Source organism: Pseudophryne corroboree, chromosome 7 (assembly GCF_028390025.1).
Source record: "Pseudophryne corroboree isolate aPseCor3 chromosome 7, aPseCor3.hap2, whole genome shotgun sequence".
NCBI lineage: Eukaryota > Metazoa > Chordata > Amphibia > Anura > Myobatrachidae > Pseudophryne > Pseudophryne corroboree.
The window spans coordinates 27,896,896-27,920,517 of NC_086450.1; the positions used below are offsets into that span (position 1 = coordinate 27,896,896).

At 48.9% G+C, this 23,622-nt stretch overlaps 1 protein-coding gene across 1 annotated transcript in view; it reads right to left on the reverse strand.

Moving 5' to 3' along the window:
* The window catches only part of DBI (diazepam binding inhibitor, acyl-CoA binding protein), a 39,367-nt gene that overhangs the window by 10,229 nt on the left and 5,516 nt on the right, over positions 1-23,622 (reverse strand). The window contains exons 2-3 of the mRNA XM_063932824.1: positions 10,705-10,822; positions 4,499-4,561 (exon numbers count right to left, since the gene is read on the reverse strand). Coding sequence (XP_063788894.1) covers positions 4,499-4,561; positions 10,705-10,822 — 181 coding nt within the window. The remainder of the gene's footprint in view (positions 1-4,498; positions 4,562-10,704; positions 10,823-23,622) is intronic.

Here is a 23,622-nt window from a genome sequence, read left to right on the forward strand (position 1 = left end):
CTTGCGCAGGCAAGGAGTCACAATTATCCCATACTTGGACGATCTCCTGATAAAAGCGAGATCGAGAGATCAATCGCTGAAAAGCGTGTCGCTCTCCCTGAGAGTGCTGCAGTAACACGGCTGGATCCTAAATCTACCAAAGTCGCAGTTGATTCCAACGACTCGGCTATCATTTTTAGGCATGATTCTGGACACGGAAAAGAGGGTTTTTTTCCCAACAGAAAAAGCCCAGGAACTCCAGAACATGGTCAGAGACCTGCTAAAACCAAAAAGAGTGTCAGTTCATCAATGCACTCGAGTACTGGGAAAAATGGTGGCAGCCTACGAGGCCATCCCCTTTGGCAGGTTCCATGCGAGGACGTTTCAGTGAGACCTTCTGGACAAGTGGTCGGGATCCCATCTACAAATACATCAGAAAATAAGCCTGTCCCCCAGGGCCAGGGTGTCTCTCCTGTGGTGGCTTCAGAGTGCTCACCTTCTAGAGGGCCGCAGGTTCGGCATTCAAGACTGGGTTCTAGTGACCACGGACGCGAGCCTCCGAGGATGGGGAGCAGTCACACAAGGAAGAAATTTTCAGGGACTATGGTCAAGCCAGGAGGCTTGTCTACACATCAACGTGCTGGAATTAAGGGCCATATACAACGGCCTACGACAAGCGGAGAATCTTCTTCGCAACCTACCCATTCTGATTCAATCAGACAACGTCAAAGCCGTGGCTCATGTAAACCGCCAGGGCGGGACAAGGATCAGGGTGGCAATGGCGGAAGCCACCAGGATTCTTCGCTGGGCGGAAAATCACGTAAGCGCTCTGTCAGTCTTCATTCCGGGAGTGGACAACTGGGAAGCAGACTTCCTAAGCAGACACGATCTCCACCCGGGAGAGTGGGGTCTTCATCAAGAAGTTTTTGCATAGATAACAAGTCGTTGGGGACTTCCTCAAATAGACATGATGGCATCACGCCTCAACAAGAAGCTTCGGATGTATTGTTCCAGGTCAAGGGACCCTTAGGCAGTAGCGGTGGACGCCCTGGTGACACCATGGGTGTTTCAGTCGGTCTATGTGTTCCCTCCTCTTCCGCTCATCTCAAAAATATTGAGAATCATATGACGAAAAAGTAGACAATACTCATTGTTCCGGATTGACCTCGAAGGGCCTGGTATTCAGATCTTCAGGAAATGCTCACAGAAGATCCGTGGCCTCTTCCTCTCAGGGAGGACCTGTTGCAGCAGGGGCCCTGCGTGTTCCAAGACTTACCGCGGTTACGTTTGACGGCATGGCAATTGAACACCAAATCCTAGCTAGGAAAGGTATTCCGGGGGAAGTCATCCCTACTCTGATAAAGGCTAGGAAGGAGGTGACGGCGAAACATTATCACCGTATCTGGAGGAAGTATGTATCTTGGTGTGAAGCCAAGAATGCTTCTACGGAAGATTTCCACCTGGGCCGTTTTCTCCACTTTCTACAGACAGGAGTGGATATGGGCCTAAAGTTAGGCTCCATTAAGGTGCAGATTTCGGCCCTATCAATATTCTTTCAGAAGGAATTAGCTTTTCTCCAAGAAGTCCAGACTTTTGTAAAGGGAGTACTGCAGATCCAGCCTCATTTTGTGCCCCAAGTGGCACCATGGGATCTTAACGTGGTTTTACAGTTCCTTAAATCACACTGGTTTGAACCTCTTCAAACGGTTGAATTAAAATGTCTCACTTGGATAGTGGTCATGTCGCTGGCCTTGGCATCTGCAAGGCGGGTGTCCAAATTGGCGGCTTTGTCTCACAAGAGCCCCTATATGATTTTCCATGTGGATCGAGCAGAGTTGAGAACTCCTCCTCAATTTCTACCTAAGGTGGTTTCGTCGTTTCATATGAACCAACCTATTGTGGTGCCTGTGGCTACGGGTGACTTGGAGGATTTAAAGTCCATTGATGTAGTCAGGGCCTTAAAAATGTATGTAGCCAGGACGGCTCGAGTTCGGAAAACAGAGGCACTGTTTGTCCTGTATGCGGCCAACAAAGTTGGCGCTCCTGCTTCTAAGCAGACTATTGCTCGCTGGATCTGTAACATGATTCAGCAGGCTCATTCTACGGCTGGATTGCCGTTACCTAATTGGGTAAAGGCCAATTCCACTAGGAAGGTGGGCTCTACTTGGGCGGCTGCGCGAGGCGTCTCGGCTTTACAGCTTTGCCGAGCAGCTACTTGGTCGGGTTCAAACACTTTTGCAAAATCCTACAAGTTTGATACCCTGGCTGAGGAGGACCTCATGTTTGCTCAGTCGGTGCTGCAGAGTCATCCGCACTCTCCCGCCCGGTCTGGAGCTTTGGTATAATCCCCATGGTCCTTACGGAGTCCCCAGCATCCTCTAGGACGCAAGAGAAAATAAGATTTTAAACCTACCGGTAAATCTTTTTCTCCTAGTCCGTAGAGGATGCTGGGCGCCCGTCCCAGTGTGGACTAATTTCTGCAAGGCTTGTATATAGTTGTTGCTTACATAAGGGTTATGTTACAGTTTAGATCAGTCTTTGGCTGATGCTGTTTTGTTCATACTGTTAACTGGTTTCGTATATTCCATGTTGTACGGTGTGGATGGTGTGGGCTGGTATGAATCTCGCCCTTAGATTAACAAAAATCCTTTCCTCGTACTGTCCGTCTCCACTGGGCACAGTTCTTTAACTGAGGTCTGGAGGAGGGGCATAGAGGGAGGAGCCAGTGCACACCCATCTAAAGTCTTTAGAGTGCCCATGTCTCCTGCGGAGCCCGTCTATACCCCATGGTCCTTACGGAGTCCCCAGCATCCTCTACGGACTAGGAGAAAAAGATTTACCGGTAGGTTTAAAATCTTATTTTCATGTGCATCACCCCAGTGCAGGTCTCCCAATCTCATACTGGACACTTTCACAGTCCCTACGTCCCATGAGATCCAAGTGACCAGCTAGCTCACATCCAGACCGGCGTTCTGCCGTTCCGGGGGGGCAGGAGGGCCCAGGCACAGGATAGAAAGTAGCAAGGTGATACTCCCCCAGATACACAGCTCTCTGGTCTGTGGAGATACTAAGAGCACCTTATACGGGGATGGTCACTAGTGGGGCTGTTGGACAGCATGAGATGGGGACAGGATACTGGAAATCCTATGGAGACACCTCTATAGGATACGTCAGTGTGAGTGTACACAGTTTGGGGGTGTTGTGTCATGTCCAGGGGCTTGTTAGTTTCTAAAGCATTTCTTGAAACAGTCAGTAAAAGCTGGATATACGCAAGGACCTGATAAGTTCAACAGAAGAAAGGAGTTGAAAATAGGATTTTGGTTACCTACCGGTAAATCCTTTTCTCGTAGTCCATAAGGGATACTGGGGTCACTCAGACGGTGATGTTACCGCCCTGGCTTCTCCTAGGCGGGTCTCAGGATTGGGGGACGTATAGTGTAAAAGTCTCTACTTGGTCTTTTACGAAGACAAAGCGGAGCTCAGGACTGGGCACTTTCGGCAGGACTTTTACATAAGGCCCCCAATTCTGAGACACGCCTAGCAGAAGCCACCGTCTGAGTGACCCCAGTATCCCTTATGGATGCTAGAGAAATAAAGCTTTGTCTCAATAGACCCTGCAGTATAGTGACAAACGTGCCAATAAAAAGAACGTTTAAAACAAATTAGGTAGGAGTGGGGTGAGAAAATAACGTTTTATGGTCTCGCCCCACATCACAGTGCATGACCCACATTTCCGCCTACCCTTACTGTGCACATTGAGACAACATTTATTTTAATCCGTGTTCGGTACTAAAGGCCATATCGCCAGAAGGGTATTAATACATTAGAGAGCGCACAAAGAAGGGCAACTAAAATGGTGCATGGCCTACATCACACAACATACCCAGAAAGACTAAGATCTTAATATGTATAGTTTGGAGCAGAGAAGGGAAAGGGGGGACATGATAGAAACTATCACATATATCAAGGGTCTTACCAAAGTCCAGGAGGGAAACATTCTCCAAATGAAGAGAAGTATTAGGACACGAGGACATGCACTGAGACTGGAGGGGGGGGGGGGGGTTCAGGAGTAATTTGAGGAAAAATGACATCACAGAAAGGGTAGTGGACAAGTGGAATAGCCTCCCATCAGAGGTGGTAGAGGCTAAGACAGTACAGCAATGTAAACATGCATGGGATAGACATAAGGATATCCTTACACAGAACTAAGGATCAAAAAGGGCTGGGATTAGTATAATAAAAGGGGTAGACTAGACGGCCAAGTGGTTCTTATCTGCCATCACATTCTGTGCTTCTATGTAACCCTGCAGCCTTGGCCTCCTCCGTCCAGAACACAGCACTTAGGGGAAATAAAAGGGGTGCTGCACTACAGAACGGAGGACAGATCTGGGGCAGAACAATAAGTGTGACCGGGAATTCAGCTTTACCAAATATTCCCTACATTAACGGATAAGGAGCATGTGACAAGATGACGAGTAAAAGCTCTGGAACAGGACACGGAAAGCCCAACACTTCCTACCTTTCTTAGCTTCCCAAGCATCCCACTTGGCTTTTCCCTTGAAGTCCAACATGCCGGGTCTCGCTGTAAGGACAAGAAACACAATTTACAGCGAGTCTCAGCCAATCCGCTTACAGCTCGCAGTTTATTTTCTCCGCTTCGTAGAAACATCTGTAAACGGTTTCCCTTGTGTATCGGTTACAGGTCAGACTATATAACAAATGTCACTTTAAATATAAATTGTACTTCGCCTCCTCCCATCATGCAGTAGTATTGTGGTGAAGGCTGCTGCCCGAGTGCCCGTCTATATCACTGATCAGCGGGCACCGCAGCCAGAAAATAAGAATTTACTTACCGATAATTCTATTTCTCGGAGTCCGTAGTGGATGCTGGGGTTCCTGAAAGGACCATGGGGAATAGCGGCTCCGCAGGAGACAGGGCACAAAAAAGTAAAGCTTTTACCAGATCAGGTGGTGTGCACTGGCTCCTCCCCCTATGACCCTCCTCCAGACTCCAGTTAGGTACTGTGCCCGGACGAGCGTACACAATAAGGGAGGCAATTTGAATCCCGGGTAAGACTCATACCAGCCACACCAATCACACCGTACAACTTGTGATCTAAACCCAGTTAACAGTATGATAACAGAAAGAGCCTCTTAAAGATGGCTCCTTAACAATATAACCCGAATTTGTTAACAATAACTATGTACAGTATTGCAGATAATCCGCACTTGGGATGGGCGCCCAGCATCCACTACGGACTCCGAGAAATAGAATTATCGGTAAGTAAATTCTTATTTTCTCTATCGTCCTAAGTGGATGCTGGGGTTCCTGAAAGGACCATGGGGATTATACCAAAGCTCCCAAACGGGCGGGAGAGTGCGGATGACTCTGCAGCACCGAATGAGAGAATTCCAAGTCCTCTTTTGCCAGGGTATCAAATTTGTAGAATTTTACAAACGTGTTTTCCCCCGACCACGTAGCTGCTCGGCAGAATTGTAATGCCGAGACCCCTCGGGCAGCCGCCCAAGATGAGCCCACCTTCCTTGTGGAATGGGCCTTAACAGATTTAGGCTGTGGCAGGCCTGCCACAGAATGAGCAAGTTGAATTGTGTTACAAATCCAACGAGCAATCGTCTGCTTAGAAGCAGGGGCACCCAACTTGTTGGGTGCATATAGTATCAACAGCGAGTCAGATTTTCTGACTTCAGCCGTCCTTGAAATGTATATTTTTAAGGCTCTGACAACGTCCAACAACTTGGAGTCCTCCAAGTCGCCAGTGGCCGCAGGCACCACAATAGGTTGGTTCAGGTGAAACGCTGATACCACCTTAGGGAGAAAATGCGGACGAGTCCTCAGTTCTGCCCTATCCGAATGGAAGATTAGATAAGGGCTTTTATAAGATAAAGCCGCCAATTCAGATACTCTCCTGGCGGAAGCCAGGGCCAGTACATAGTCACTTTCCATGTGAGATATTTAAAATCCACCTTTTTCAATGGTTCAAACCAATGGGATTTGAGGAAATCTAAAACTACATTTAGATCCCACGGTGCCACCGGAGGCACCACAGGAGGCTGTATATGCAGTACTCCTTTAACAAAAGTCTGTACCTCAGGAACTGAGGCCAATTCTTTTTGGAAGAATATTGACAGGGCCGAAATTTGAACCTTAATAGATCTCAATTTGAGACCCATAGACAATCCTGATTGTAGGAAATGTAGGAAACGATCCAGTTGAAATTCCTCCGTCGGAACACTCCGATCCTCGCACCACGCGACATATTTTCGCCAAATGCGGTGATAATGTTTCGCGGTGACTTCCTTCCTTGCCTTAATCAAGGTAGGAATGACTTCTTCTGGAATGCCTTTCCCTTTTAGGATCTGGCGTTCAACCGCCATGCCGTCAAACGCAGCCGCGGTAAGTCTTGAAAGAGACAGGGACCCTGTTGTAGCAGGTCCCTTCTCAGAAGTAGAGGGCACGGGTCGTCCGTGACCAACTCTTGAAGTTCCGGGTACCAAGTCCTTCTTGGCCAATCCGGAGCCACTAGTATTGTTCTTACTCCTCCTCACCGTATAATCTTCAATACCTTTGGTATGAGAGGCAGAGGAGGAAACACATATACTGATTTGTACACCCAAGGTGTTACCAGTGCGTCCACAGCTATTGCCTGTGGATCTCTTGACCTGGCGCAATACTTGTCCAGTTTCTTGTTGAGGCGAGACGCCATCATGTCTACCATTGGTCTTTCCCAACAGTTTATTAGCATGTGGAAGACTTCTGGATGAAGACCCCCCTCTCCCGGGTGAATATCGTGTCTGCTGAGGAAGTCTGCTTCCCAGTTGTCCACGCCCGGGAAGAACACTGCTGACAGTGCTATTACGTGATTCTCCGCCCAGCGAAGAATCTTGGCAGCTTCTGCCATTGCACTCCTGCTTCTTGTGCCGCCCTGTCTGTTTACATGGGCGACCGCCGTGATGTTGTCCGACTGAATCAACACCGGTTTTCCTTGCAGGAGTGGTTCCGCCTGGCTTAGAGCATTTTAGATTGCTCTTAGTACCAGAATGTTTATGTGAAGAGACTTTTCCAGGTTCGTCCATACCCCCTGGAAGTTTCTTCCTTGTGTGACTGCTCCCCAACCTCTCAGGCTGGCGTCCGTGGTCACCAGGATCAAATCCTGTATGCCGAATCTGCGGCCCTCCAATAGATGAGCCTTTTGCAACCACCACAGAAGATATACCCTTGTCCTTGGCGACAGGGTTATTCGCAGGTGCATCTGAGGATGCGACCCTGACCATTTGTCCAACAGATCCCTTTGGAAAATTCTTGCATGGAATCTGCCGAATGGAATTGCTTCGTAAAAAGCCACCATTTTTCCCAGGACTCTTGTGCATTGATGTACAGACACCTTTCCTGGTTTTAGGAGGTTCCTGACAGGTCGGATAACTCCTTGGCTTTTTCCTCGGGAAGAAAAACCTTTTTCTGAACCGTGTCCAGAATCATCCCTAGGAACAGCAGACGTATCGTCGGAAAACAGCTGCGATTCTTGGAATATTTAGAATCCAGTCGTGCCGTCGAAGAACTACTTTAGATAGTGCTCTTCCGACCTCCAACTGTTCTCTGGAACTTGCCCTTTTTAGGTCGTGCAAGTAAGGGATAATTTAGATGCCTTTTTTCTTTGAAGAAACATCTTTTCGGCCATTACCTTGGTAAAAAGGCCCGGGGTGCCGTGGATAATTCAAACGGCATCGTCTGAAACTGATATTGACAGTTCTGTACCACGAACCAGAGGTACCCTTGATGAGAAGGACAAAATTTGGACATGGAGGTAATCCTTGATGTCCAGGGACACCATATAGTCCCCTTTTTTCCGGTTCGCTATCACTGCTCTGAGTGACTTTATCTCGATTTGAACCTTTTATGTAAGTGTTCAAAACATTTTAGATTTAGACTATGTGTCACCAAGCCGTCTGGCTTCAGTACCACAATATAGTGTGGAAAAATAATACCCTTTTCCTTGTCGTAGGAGGGGTACTTTGATTATCACCTGCTGGATATACAGCTTGTGAATTGTTTCCAATGCTGCCTCCCTGTCGGAGGGAGCCGTTGGTAAAGCAGACTTCAGGAACCTGCGAGGAGAAGATGTCTCGACTCTCCAATCTTTACCCCTGGGATAATACTCGTACGATCTAGGGGTCAACTTGCGAGTGATCCCACTGCGCCCTGAGACTCTTGAGACTACCCCCCCACCTTGAGTCCGCTTGCACGGCCCCAGCGTCATGCTGAGGACTTGGCAGACGCGGTGGAGGGCTTCTTTTCCTGGGAAAGGGCTGCCTGCTGCAGTCTACTTCCCTTACCTCTATGTCTGGGCAGATATGACTGGCCTTTTGCCTGCATGCCCTCATGGGAAAGGAAAGATTGAGGCTGAAAAGACGGTGTCTTTTTTAGCTGAGATGTAACTTGGGGTAAAAAAGGTTGGATTTCCCAGCTGTTGCTGTGGTCCCCAGGTCCGATGGACCGACCCCCAAATAACTCCTTCCCTTTATACAGCAATACTTCCATCTGCCGTATGGGAACTGTATCACCTGACCACTGTCGTGTCCCTGACATCTTCTGGGAGATATGGACAACGCACTTATCTTGATGCCAGAGAGCAAATATCCCTCTGTGCATCTCACATACATATATATAGAATGCATCCTATTAAATGCTCTACATGAATAAAATATTTTCAGTCAGGGAATCCGACCAAGCCAACCCAGCACTGCATCTCCAGGCTGATGGCGATCGCTGGTCGCAGTATAACCACCGTATGTGTGTATATACTTTTTAGGATATTTTTCCAGCTTCCTATCAGCTGGCTCCTTGAGGGCGGCCGTATCTGGAGACGGTAACGCCACTTGATAAGCGTGTGAGCGCCTTATCACCCTAAGGGGTGTTTCCCAACGTACCCTAATTTCTGGCGGGAAAGGGTATAACGCCAATATTTGCTATCGGGGTAACCCTACGCATCATCACACACTTCATTTTATTTTATCTGATTCAGGAAAAACTACAGGTAGTTTTTTCACTCCCACATAATACCCTTTCTTGTGGTACTTGTAGTATCAGAAACACGTAACACCTCCTTCATTGCCCTTAACGTGTGGCCCTAATGAGAAATACGTTTGTTTATTCACCGTCGACACTGTATTCAGTGTCCGTGTCTGTGTCTGTGTCGACCGACTGAGGTAAATGGGCGTTTTTAAAACCCCTGACGGTGATTCTGAGACGCCTGGACCGGTCCTAATAGATTGTCGGCCGTCTCATGTCGTCAACCGACCTTGCAGCGTGTTGACATTCTCACGTAATTCTCTAAATAAGCCATCCATTCCGGTGTCGACTCCCTAGAGAGTGACATCACCATTACAGGCAATTTCTCCGCCTCCTCACCAACATCGTCCTCATACATGTCGACACACACGTACCGACACACAGCACACACACCGGGAATGCTCTGACAGAGGACAGGACCCACTAGCCCTTTGGGGAGACAGAGGGAGAGTCTGCCAGCACACACCAAAAACGCTATAATTATATAGGGACAACCTTATATAAGTGTTTCTCCCTTATAGCATCTTTTATATATATACAATATCGCCAAAATCAGTGCCCCCCCTCTCTGTTTTAACCCTGTTTCTGTAGTGCAGTGCAGGGGAGAGCCTGGGAGCCTTCTCTCCAGCTTTTCTGTGAGAGAAAATGGCGCTGTGTGCTGAGGAGATAGGCCCCGCCCCTTTTTCGGCGGGCTCGTCTCCCGCTATTTTTGAAGTTAGGCAGGGGTTAAATATCTCCATATAGCCTCTGTGGGCTATATGTGAGGTATTTTTTGCCTCTAATAAGGTTTTTATTTGCCTCTCAGAGCGCCCCCCCCAGCGCTCTGCACCCTCAGTGACTGTTGTGTGAAGTGTGCTGAGAGGAAAATGGCGCACAGCTGCAGTGCTGTGCGCTACCTTTATGAAGACTCAGGAGTCTTCAGCCGCCGATTTTGGACCTCTTCTCTCTTCAGCGTCTGCAAGGGGGCCGGCGGCGCGGCTCCGGTGACCATCCAGGCTGTACCTGTGATCGTCCCTCTGGAGCTAGTGTCCAGTAGCCAAGCAGCAAATCCACTCTGCACGCAGGTGAGTTCACTACTTCTCCCCTAAGTCCCTCGTTGCAGTGATCCTGTTGCCAGCAGGACTCACTGTAAAGTAAAAAACCTAAGCTAAACTTTCTCTAAGCAGCTCTTTAGGAGAGCCACCTAGATTGCACCCTTCTCGTTCGGGCACAAAATCTAACTGGAGTCTGGAGGAGGGTCATAGGGGGAGGAGCCAGTGCACACCACCTGATCTGGTAAAAGCTTTACTTTTTTGTGCCCTGTCTCCTGCGGAGCCGCTATTCCCCATGGTCCTTTCAGGAACCCCAGCATCCACTTAGGACGATAGAGAAATGGACGTTTGGGGTTATTGCTCCGTAACTCTTTTCTGCAGAGACTGCAAGTTCCGGAACAAAACAGTTATCTGATGTGTTCAGGACAACAAGGTGGATCCCATGCGTGGCTCACGGATGGTATAAAACCGTTCCGACACCCCAGTTATAATGATAGATATACATTTATAGGCCGCCCAACCCAGTCTGCTGGGTGTACATACTATAATCGAGTTATACGGAAAGCTATTTATTACATAACAGAATTAGTCGCCAGTCTAAGCTACCTGTGTTTACGTCCCCAACAGTGGCCTGCTTGTACAAGGCATAAGTTTCCAGCATCTCCTGGTCGGTGGGAGTGGACTTCAGCTTCTTCACCTCCTCTGCAGCCTTTTCAAAATCAGCCTGAGATAGAAAGAGGATATATGGGCTCAGGGAGAAAAAGCAAACGCAGATTATGAGCATTCCCACCAACCTCCAGCAGAGGGCAGTGGTCAGTCAGGGACATAATACATCCCTGGGTCCGTTTGTCATCAGAACTACGCAGGCACTGTACTCATGTACATATGACTTTAGTATTAGGGCAACTGCACATTATAGCGTGTTACCCCAGCTACACACCACACCATCCTGAAACACATTAACACAGTGATCATTGGTGAATACAGATGTCAGCCTGGGAGAGAAACCCACAATCACACTATGCAACCCGTATCTGTAACACCACCGACAACTGGTGTAATGAATGGTGATGTTAGTGTATGACTGTAGACAGTGGGGGCTTGGTGTAATGAATGGAGATGTTAGTGTGTATGACTGCAGACAGTGGGGGCTTGGTGTAATGAATGAATTGGGCTGTTAGTGTGTACGACAGTAGACAGTGGGAGGCTTAGTGTAATGAATGGAGATGCTAGTGTATGACTGCAGACAGTGGGGGCTTGGTGTAATGAATGGAGATGTTAGTGTGTATGACTGCAGACAGTGGGGGCTTGGTGTAATGAATGGAGATGTTAGTGTGTATGACAGCAGACAGTGGGGGCTTGGTGTAATGAATGAATTGGGCTGTTAGTGTGTACGACAGTAGACAGTGGGAGGCTTGGTGTAATGAATGGAGATGTTAGTGTGTATGACAGCAGACCGTGGTGGTGGTGGGGGGGGGGGGGGGATGGTGTAATGAATGGGGCTGTTAGTGTGTATGACTGTAGACAGTGGGAGGCTTAGTGTAATGAATGGAGATGTTAGTGTGTATGACAGCAGACCGTGGTGGTGGTGGGGGGGGGGGGGGGGGGGGGGTTGGTGTAATGAATGGGGCTGTTAGTGTGTATGACTGTAGACTGTGGGGGGCTTGGTGTAATGAATGGAGATGTTAGTGTGTATGACTGCAGACAGTGGGGGCTTGGTGTAATGAATGGAGATGTTAGTGTGTATGACTGCAGACAGTGGGGGCTTGGTGTAATGAATGGAGATGTTAGTGTGTATGACTGTAGACAGTGGGGGGGGGCTTGGTGTAATGAATGGAGATGTTAGTGTGTATGACTGCAGACAGTGGAGGCCTCGTGTAATGAATGGAGATGTTAGTGTGTATGATAGCAGATAGTGGGGGGCTTGGTGTAATTAATGAATAGGGCTGTTAGTGTGTATGACAGCAGACAGTGGGGAGCTTGGTGTAATGAATAAAGATGTTCGTGTATGACGGCAGACAGTGGAGGCCTGGTGTAATGAATAGAGATGTTAGTGTGTATGACTGCAGACAGTGGCGGGGAGGGGGGGCTTGGTGTAATGAATGGAGAGGTTAGTGTGTATGACTGCAGACAGTCGGGGGCTTGGTGTAATGAATGGAGAGGTTAGTGTGTATGACTGTAGACAGTGGGGGGATTGGTGTAATGAATGGAGATGTCAGCCTGGGAGAGAAACCCACAATCACACTATGCAACCAGTATCTGTAACACCACCGACAACTGGTGTAATGATTGGAGAGGTTAGTGTACGACAGCAGAAAGTGGCGTTGCTTGGTGTAATGAATGGAGATGTTAGTGTATGACAGCAGACTGTTGGAGGCTTGGAGTAAAGAATGGAGATGTTAGTGTATGACTAGACAGCGGGGGGGGGGGGGGGGGGGGGGGGGAGGGTTGGTGTAATTAAAGGAGATGTTCGTGTATGACAGCAGACAGTGGGGAGGGGGGGTCGGTGTAATAAATGGAGCTGTTCGTGTATGAATGTAGACAGTGGGGGGGCTTGGTGTAATGAATAGGGCTGTTAGTGTGTATGACAGCAGACAGTGGCGGTGCTTGGTGTAATGAATGGAGATGTTAGTGTGTATGACAGCAGACAGTTGGAGGCTTGGAGTAAAGAATGGAGATGTTAGTGTATGACTAGACAGCTGGGGGGGGGGGGGTTGATTTAATTAAAGGAGATGTTAGTGTATGACAGCAGACAGTGGAGGGGTTTGGTGTAATGAATGGAGAGGTTAGTGTATGACTGCAGACAGTGGGGGGCTTGGTGTAATGAATAGGCCTGTTAGTGTATGACAGCAGACAGTTGGAGGCTTGGAGTAAAGAATGGAGATGTTAGTGTATGACTAGACAGCGGGGGGGGGGGGTTGGTGTAATGAAAGGAGCTGTTAGTGTGTATGATAGCAGACAGTGGGGGGGCTTGGTGTAATGAATGGAGATGCTAGTGTATGACTGCAGACAGTGGGGGGCTTGGTGTAATGAATTGGGCTGTTAGTGTGTACGACAGTAGACAGTGGGAGGCTTAGTGTAATGAATGGAGATGCTAGTGTATGACTGCAGACAGTGGGGGGCTTGGTGTAATGAATGGAGATGTTAGTGTGTATGACTGTAGACTGTGGGGGGCTTGGTGTAATGAATGGAGATGTTAGTGTGTATGACTGCAGACAGTGGGGGCTTGGTGTAATGAATGGAGATGTTAGTGTGTATGACTGCAGACAGTGGGGGCTTGGTGTAATGAATGGAGATGTTAGTGTGTATGACTGCAGACAGTGGGGGCTTGGTGTAATGAATGAATAGGGCTGTTAGTGTGTACGACAGTAGACAGTGGGAGGCTTAGTGTAATGAATGGAGATGCTAGTGTATGACTGCAGACAGTGGGGGGCTTGGTGTAATGAATGGAGATATTAGTGTGTATGACAGCAGACCGTGGTGGTGGGGGGGGGGGGGGGGGGGTTGGTGTAATGAATGGGGCTGTTCGTGTGTATGACTGTAGACAGTGGGAGGCTTAGTGTAATGAATGGAGATGTTAGTGTATGACTGTAGACAGTGGGGGGCTTGGTGTAATGAATGGAGATGTTAGTGTGTATGACTGCAGACAGTGGGGGGGGGGCTTGGTGTAATGAATGGAGATGTTAGTGTGTATGACTGCAGACAGTGGAGGCCTCGTGTAATGAATGGAGATGTTAGTGTGTATGATAGCAGATAGTGGGGGCTTGGTGTAATTAATGAATAGGGCTGTTAGTGTGTATGACAGCAGACAGTGGGGAGCTTGGTGTAATGAATAAAGATGTTCGTGTATGACGGCAGACAGTGGAGGCCTGGTGTAATGAATAGAGATGTTAGTGTGTATGACTGCAGACAGTGGCGGGGAGGGGGGGCTTGGTGTAATGAATGGAGAGGTTAGTGTGTATGACTGCAGACAGTCGGGGGCTTGGTGTAATGAATGGAGATGCTAGTGTTTGACTGCAGACAGTGGGGGGCTTGGTGTAATGAATGGAGATGTTAGTGTGTATGACAGCAGACAGTGGTGGTGGGGGGGGGGGTTGGTGTAATGAATGGGGCTGTTAGTGTGTATGACTGTAGACAGTGGGAGGCTTAGTGTAATGAATGGAGATGTTAGTGTGTATGACAGCAGACCGTGGTGGTGGGGGGGGGGGGGGGGGGGGGCTTGGTGTAATGAATGGAGATGTTAGTGTGTATGACTGCAGACAGTGGGGGCTTGGTGTAATGAATGAATAGGGCTGTTAGTGTGTACGACAGTAGACAGTGGGAGGCTTAGTGTAATGAATGGAGATGCTAGTGTATGACTGCAGACAGTGGGGGGCTTGGTGTAATGAATGGAGATATTAGTGTGTATGACAGCAGACCGTGGTGGTGGTGGTGGGGGGGGGGTTGGTGTAATGAATGGGGCTGTTAGTGTGTATGACTGTAGACAGTGGGAGGCTTAGTGTAATGAATGGAGATGTTAGTGTATGACTGTAGACTGTGGGGGGCTTGGTGTAATGAATGGAGATGTTAGTGTGTATGACTGTAGACTGTGGGGGGCTTGGTGTAATGAATGGAGATGTTAGTGTGTATGACTGCAGACAGTGGGGGGCTTGGTGTAATGAATGGAGATGTTAGTGTGTATGACTGCAGACAGTGGAGGCCTCGTGTAATGAATGGAGATGTTAGTGTGTATGATAGCAGATAGTGGGGGCTTGGTGTAATTAATGAATAGGGCTGTTAGTGTGTATGACAGCAGACAGTGGGGAGCTTGGTGTAATGAATAAAGATGTTCGTGTATGACGGCAGACAGTGGAGGCCTGGTGTAATGAATAGAGATGTTAGTGTGTATGACTGCAGACAGTGGCGGGGAGGGGGGGGCTTGGTGTAATGAATGGAGAGGTTAGTGTGTATGACTGCAGACAGTCGGGGGCTTGGTGTAATGAATGGAGATGCTAGTGTTTGACTGCAGACAGTGGGGGGCTTGGTGTAATGAATGGAGATGTTAGTGTGTATGACAGCAGACAGTGGTGGTGGGGGGGGGGGGTTGGTGTAATGAATGGGGCTGTTAGTGTGTATGACTGTAGACAGTGGGAGGCTTAGTGTAATGAATGGAGATGTTAGTGTGTATGACAGCAGACGGTGGTGGTGGGGGGGGGGGGGGTTGGTGTAATGAATGGGGCTGTTAGTGTGTATGACTGTAGACAGTGGGAGGCTTAGTGTAATGAATGGAGATGTTAGTGTATGACTGTAGACTGTGGGGGGCTTGGTGTAATGAATGGAGATGTTAGTGTGTATGACTGTAGACTGTGGGGGGCTTGGTGTAATGAATGGAGATGTTAGTGTGTATGACTGCAGACAGTGGGGGCTTGGTGTAATGAATGAATAGGGCTGTTAGTGTGTACGACAGTAGACAGTGGGAGGCTTAGTGTAATGAATGGAGATGCTAGTGTATGACTGCAGACAGTGGGGGGCTTGGTGTAATGAATGGAGATATTAGTGTGTATGACAGCAGACCGTGGTGGTGGTGGGGGGGGGGGGGGGTTGGTGTAATGAATGGGGCTGTTAGTGTGTATGACTGTAGACAGTGGGAGGCTGTGTATGACTGCAGACAGTGGAGGCCTCGTGTAATGAATGGAGATGTTAGTGTGTATGATAGCAGATAGTGGGGGCTTGGTGTAATTAATGAATAGGGCTGTTAGTGTGTATGACAGCAGACAGTGGGGAGCTTGGTGTAATGAATAAATATGTTCGTGTATGACGGCAGACAGTGGAGGCCTGGTGTAATGAATAGAGATGTTAGTGTGTATGACTGCAGACAGTGGCGGGGAGGGGGGGCTTGGTGTAATGAATGGAGATGTTAGTGTGTATGACTGCAGACAGTCGGGGGCTTGGTGTAATGAATGGAGAGGTTAGTGTGTATGACTGCAGACAGTCGGGGGCTTGGTGTAATGAATGGAGAGGTTAGTGTGTATGACTGTAGACAGTGGGGGGATTGGTGTAATGAATGGAGATGTCAGCCTGGGAGAGAAACCCACAATCACACTATGCAACCAGTATCTGTAACACCACCGACAACTGGTGTAATGATTGGAGAGGTTAGTGTACGACAGCAGAAAGTGGCGTTGCTTGGTGTAATGAATGGAGATGTTAGTGTATGACAGCAGACTGTTGGAGGCTTGGAGTAAAGAATGGAGAGGTTAGTGTATGACTAGACAGCGGGGGGGGGGGGGGGGTTGGTGTAATTAAAGGAGATGTTCGTGTATGACAGCAGACAGTGGGGAGGGGGGGGGGTCGGTGTAATGAATGGAGCTGTTCGTGTATAAATGTAGACAGTGGGGGGGCTTGGTGTAATGAATAGGGCTGTTAGTGTGTATGACAGCAGACAGTGGCGGTGCTTGGTGTAATGAATGGAGCTGTTCGTGTATAAATGTAGACAGTGGGGGGGCTTGGTGTAATGAATAGGGCTGTTAGTGTGTATGACAGCAGACAGTGGCGGTGCTTGGTGTAATGAATGGAGATGTTAGTGTGTATGACAGCAGACAGTTGGAGGCTTGGAGTAAAGAATGGAGATGTTAGTGTATGACTAGACAGCTGGGGGGGTTGATTTAATTAAAGGAGATGTTAGTGTATGACAGCAGACAGTGGAGGGGTTTGGTGTAATGAATGGAGAGGTTAGTGTATGACTGCAGACAGTGGGGGGCTTGGTGTAATGAATAGGCCTGTTAGTGTATGACAGCAGACAGTTGGAGGCTTGGAGTAAAGAATGGAGATGTTAGTGTATGACTAGACAGCAGGGGGGGGGGGGGGTTGGTGTAATGAAAGGAGATGTTAGTGTGTATGACAGCAGACAGTGGGGGGGCTTGGTGTAATGAATGGAGAGGTTAGTGTACAACTGTAGACAGTGGGGGCTTGCACCAATCCAGTCACCTCCCGGGGTGTGAGCAGAAATCGGATTAATCTACTGGCGCAACGCTATTTCCTGCCTTTAGCGCAAACAGCATCACGGCAGACAAGCAAGCTGGAGAAGGCTCGTTCTCACAACTAAACACCCGGTGTAAGTTGAGAGAACCGGCATTCTCCGACATACCAGCGCAGTCTACTGAATAGTTCCAGGACCTCCTTCCCGGCGCTATTCACACTGCACTGAATTGAATTGACCACACTGAAAGAACTGTATTAAACACTGTTCATGAATATATAAAACTATGATAATGAGAGTAAAAATTATGCAAAATAAGTCTTCAATACAAAAGAGAAAGTGTACATCTCTGTAGCGGAAACACGTTGTATATATAGATCACAGCTCAGCCAATGGCATCCAGGTAAAATGATCAATCTGTCAGACAGGGCAGGTGAAGGTTGTACCCAATTCTCCCCCTTTAATGTCACCCCAGCAGGATTGTGGAAATTACAAAGTGGGTTTAAGAGCTTCTTTCAGCCAGAGATTCTTAATGAGCGTATAGATCGCCCCGTACAGATAAAATATCGCCAGTTACGGGCTCCTTGTTCTGTACAGAACAAACATGAATGGTAAATATATCTTACCAACCCATATCGGCGTGTACATGGAAATATTATAAATACGTTTTTAAAACAAAGTGACTTCCTCCTGTAGTCACATGATCACCAATGCGCGCTAAGGAGGATGGCTACGGCACAAAGCGTACAGACGGCAGTGATCCAGGTGCGGAGAGGAGTACAGACACAGCATATGGATGGAGAGATGCATGTAGGGCCTGATTCAGTGTTCTGCACTAATGCAGCTGCGAATGTGTACTCCGATACTGCGCAAAACTGTGATAATGCTTGACCAGCGCCAGCGGCTGCGTACAAAGACATTACTGATTGGCCAGCTGCAAGATGACTCGGAAAGAAAGGCAGGCCATGGGTAGCTGGCGCTATACTGTATAATATTAATAATGGCATATTTACTAATAGTGGTCGGGGACCCGTTCCAAGACCCCAACTCCTGCTCCCACACACATGGTAATGGCAGCCATGGCAATGACGGGGTTAACCCCCGCACTGCGCCGACATCTTTAAAGGACAGTAGGCACTGTGTTCCAGGCGCTGGGTGTGTAAAATATGTATTTTAAAATAAGAATTTACTCACCGGTAATTCTATTTCTCGTAGTCCGTAGTGGATGCTGGGAACTCCGTAAGGACCATGGGGAATAGACTGGCTCCGCAGGAGACTGGGCACTCTAAAGAAAAGATTAGGTACTACCTGGTGTGCACTGGCTCCTCCCACTATGACCCTCCTCCAGACCTCAGTTAGGGAAACTGTGCCCGGAAGAGCTGACATTACAAGGAAAGGATTTGGAATCCAGGGTAAGACTCATACCAGCCACACCGTACAACTCGTGATAACTATACCCAGTTAACAGTATGAACAACAACTGAGCCTCACTCAACGGATGGCTCATAACAATAACCCTTATTTAAGCAATAACTATATACACGTATTGCAGAAAGTCCGCACTTGGGACGGGCGCCCAGCATCCACTACGGACTACGAGAAATAGAATTACCGGTGAGTAAATTCTTATTTTCTCTGACGTCCTAGTGGATGCTGGGAACTCCGTAAGGACCATGGGGATTATACCAAAGCTCCCAAACGGGCGGGAGAGTGCGGATGACTCTGCAGCACCGAATGAGAGAACTCAAGGTCCTCCTCAGCCAGGGTATCAAATTTGTAGAATTTTGCAAAGGTGTTTGAACCCGACCAAGTAGCCGCTCGGCAAAGCTGTAAAGTCGAGACCCCTCGGGCAGCCGCCCAAGAAGAGCCCACCTTCCTTGTGGAATGGGCTTTTGCTGATTTTGGATGCAGCAATCCAGCCGCAGAATGAGCCAGCTGAATCGTGCTACAGATCTAGCGAGCAATAGTTTGCTTTGAAGCAGGAGCACCCAGCTTGTTGGGTGCATGCAGGATAAACAGCGAGTCAGTCTTCCTGACTCCAGCCGTTCTGGAAACATATATTTTCAAAGCCCTAACTACGTCCAGCAACTTGGAGTCCTCCAAGTCCCGAGTAGCCGCAGGCACCACAATAGGTTGGTTCAAATGAAACGATGATACCACCTTTGGGAGAAATTGGGGACGAGTCCTCAATTCTGCCCTGTCCATATGGAAGATCAGATATGGGCTTTTACATGACAAAGCCGCCAATTCCGACACACGCCTAGCCGATGCTAAGGCCAACAGCATGACCACTTTCCACGTGAGATACTTTAGTTTCACGGTCTTAAGTGGCTCAAACCAGTGGGATTTCAGGAAATCCAACACAACGTTAAGATCCCAGGGTGCCACTGGTGGCACAAAAGGGGGCTGAATATGCAGCACTCCCTTAACAAACGTCTGAACCTCAGGCAGTGAAGCCAGTTCTTTTTGAAAGAAAATGGATAGGGCCGAAATCTGGACCTTTATGGACCCCAATTTTAGGCCCATAGTCACCCCTGACTGTAGGAAGTGCAGGAATCGACCCAGCTGGAATTCCTCTGTAGGGGCCGTCCTGGCCTCACACCAAACATTTTCGCCATATACAGTGATAATGCTTTGCCGTCACGTCTTTCCTAGCCTTTATCAGCATAGGAATAACTTCATCCGGAATGCCTTTTTCCGCTAGGATCCGGCGTTCAACCGCCATGCCGTCAAACGCAGCCGCGGTAAGTCTTGGAACAGACAGGGCCCTTGTTGCAGCAGGTCCTGTCTGAGAGGCAGAGGCCATGGGTCCTCTGTGCGCATTTCTTGCAGTTCCGGGTACCAAGTCCTTCTTGGCCAATCCGGAACAATGAGTATTGTTCTTATTCCTCACTTTCTTACTATTCTCAGTACCTTGGGTATGAGAGGAAGAGGAGGAAACACATATACCGACTGGTACACCCACGGTGTCACTAGGGCGTCCACAGCTATCGCCTGAGGGTCCCTTGACCTGGCGCAATATCTTTTTAGCTTTTTGTTGAGGCGGGACGCCATCATGCCCACCTGTGGCAGTTCATCGCTTTGCAATCTGTGTGAAGACTTCTTGATGAAGTCCCCACTCTCCCGGGTGGAGGTCGTGTCTGCTGAGGAAGTCTGCTTCCCAGTTGTCCACTCCCGAAATGAACACTGCTGACAGTGCTTGCACGTGATTCTCCGCACACCGAAGAATCTTTGTGGCTTCCGCCATTGCCATCCTGCTTCTTGTGCCGCCCTGGCGGTTTACATGGGCGACCGCCGTGATGTTGTCTGACTGAATCAGCACTGGCCGGTTTCGAAGCAGGGGCTCTGCTTGACTCAGGGCATTGTAAATGGCCCTTAGTTCCAGTATATTTATGTGTAGAGAAGTCTCCAGACTTGACCACAGCCCTTGGAAGTTTCTTCCCTGAGTGACTGCCCCCCATCCTCGGAGGCTTGCATCCGTGGTCACCAGGACCCAGTCCTGTATGCCGAACCTGCGGCCCTCGAGAAGGTGAGCACTCTGCAGCCACCACAGAAGAGACACCCTGGCCCTTGGGGACAGGGTGATCAGCCGATGCATCTGAAGATGCGATCCGGACCACTTGTCCAACAGATACCACTGAAAGATCCTTGCATGGAACCTGCCGAAGGGAATGGCTTCGTATGAAGCCACCACCTTTCCCAGGACTCGCGTGCAGTGATGCACCGATACCTGTTTTGGTTTCAGGAGGTCCCTGACCAGAGATGCTAATTCCTGGGCCTTCTCCACCGGGAGAAACACCTTCTTCTGTTCTGTGTCCAGAATCATGCCCAGGAAAAGCAGACGCGTCGTAGGAATCAGCTGCGACTTTGGAACATTCAGAATCCAGCCGTGCTGTTGCAACACTTCCTGAGAGAGTGCTACGCTGATCAGCAACTGCTCTCTGGACCTCGCCTTTATGAGGAGATCGTCCAAGTACGGGATAACTATAACTCCCTTCTTCCGAAGGAGTATCATCATTTCGGCCATTACCTTGGTAAATATCCTCGGTGCCGTGGACAGGCCAAACGGCAACGTCTGGAATTGGTAATGACAGTCCTGTACCACAAACCTGAGGTACTCCTGGTGAAGTGGGCAAATGGGGACATGCAAGTAAGCATCCTTGATGTCCAGCGACACCATAAAATCCCCCTCTTCCAGGCTTGCAATAACCGCTCTGAGCGATTCCATTTTGAACTTGAATTTCTTTATATAAAAGTGTTCAAGGATTTTAAATTCAGAATGGGTCTCACCGAACCGTCCGGTTTCGGTACCACAAACATTGTGGAATAGTAACCCCGTCCCTGTTGAAGGAGGGGGACCCTGATAATCACTTGCTGGAGGTACAGCTTGTGAATTGCCGCCAGTACTACCTCCCTTTCCATTGGGGAAGCTGGCAAGGCTGAATTTGAGGTAACGGCGGGGCGTGGGGGGGGGGGGGGGGGGGGGGGGGGGGAGTGTCGCTTCGAATTCCAGCTTGTATCCCTGAGATACAATTTGTACAGCCCAGAGATCCACCTGTGAGCGAACCCACTGGTTGCTGAAGTTTCGGAGACGCGCCCCCACCGGGATCCGGTCTGAAGATCGACAGTGTCTAGGTCGACAATGTTTAGGTCGACCACTATAGGTCGACAGTCACTAGGTCGACATGGATGGAAGGTCGACAGGTTTTCTAGGTCGACATGAGTTTCACTTTTTTCTTTTTTTGAATTTTTTCATACTTAACGATCCACGTGGACTACGATTGGAACGGTAAAGTGTGCCGAGCGAAGTGGTAGCGGAGCGAAGGCACCATGCCCGAAGTTCGCTCGCCATGCGAGGGGACGCGGTGCACTAATTTGGGATCCCGGTCACTCTACGAAGAAAACGACACCCAAAAAAAAACCTCATGTCGACCTTTAGACCTGTCGACCTAGCACATGTCGACCTAGAAACCCTGTCGACCTTCCATCCATGTCAACCTAGTGACTGTCGACCTATAGTGGTCGACCTAGACACTGTCGATTTGATGAACCACCCCCACCCCCCCCACCGCACCTGGCTCCGCCTGTGGAGCCCCAACGTCATGCGGTGGACTTAGTGGAAGCAGGGGAGGACTTTTGTTCCTGGGAACTGGCTGCATGGTGCAGCTTCTTACCTCTACCCCTGCCTCTGGCAAGAAAGGATGCGCCCCTGACCCTCTTGCCTTTCTGAGAACTAAAGGACTGCATTTGATAATACGGTGCTTTCTTAGGCTGTGAAGAAACCTGAGGCAAGAAAGTCGACTTTCCAGCTGTCGCTGTGGACACGAGGTCCGATAGACCTTCCCCAAACAATTCCTCACCCTTATAAGGCAAAACCTCCATGTGTTTTTTAGAATCAGCATCTCCTGTCCATTGAGTCCATAAGACTCTCCTGGCAGAAATGGACATAGCATTAATTCTAGAGCCCAGCAGGCAAATGTCCCTCTGAGCATCCCGCATATATAAGACGACGTCTTTTATATGGCCCAAGGTTAGCAAAACAGTATCCCTGTCGAGGGAATCTATGTCGTCTGACAGAGTATCTGTCCATGCTGCTACAGCACTACACATCCAGGCTGAAGCAATAGCAGGTCTCAGTAGAGTACCAAAGTGTGTATACACTGACTTCAGGATAGCTTCCTGCTTTCTATCCGCAGGCTCCTTTAGGGTGGCCGTATCCTGAGATGGCAGGGCCACCTTTTTAGATAAACGTGTCAGCGCCTTGTCCACCCTAGGGGATGTTTCCCAACGTAACCTGTCCCCAAACATATATACCCTCTTGGTATTAACAGGGTTAATCTCAGAAATGTGTAATACATCTTTCATTGCAATAATCATGTATCGGATGGCCTTGGTCATTTTAGACTGTAAATGTGCCTCATCATCGTCGACACTTGAGTCGGACTCCGTGTCGACATCTGTGTCAACCACCTGAGATAGAGGGCATTTTTGAGCCCCTGACGGTTTCTGAGTCGCCTGGGCAGGCGCGGGCTGAGACCCCGGCTGTCCCAAGGCTGCAGCGTCATCAAACCTTTTATGTAAGGAGCTTACATTGTCGTTTAAGACCTTCCACATATCCATCCAATCAGGTGTCGGCCCCGACGGGGGCGATACCACACTTATCTGCCCTTGTTCCGCCTCCACGTAACCCTCCTCATCAAACATGTCGACACAGCCGTACCGACACACCGCACACACAGGGAATGCTCAGACTGAGGACAGGACCCCACAAAGTCCTTTGGGGAGACAGAGAGAGAGTATGCCAGCACACACCACAGCGCTATATAACACAGGGATTTTCACTTATAATAAGTGATTACCCAATAGCTGCCTTATACGTTTTATTTGCGCCTAAATTTATGTGCCCCCCCTCTCTTTTTTACCCTTCTTGTACCTGGATACTGCAGGGGAGAGCCTGGGGAGCTGCTTCCAGCGGAGCTGTGAAGAGAAAATGGCGCTGGTGTGCTGAGGAAGAAAGCCCCGCCCCCTCAGTGGCGGGCTTCTGTCCCGCTTTCTGTGTAAAAAAA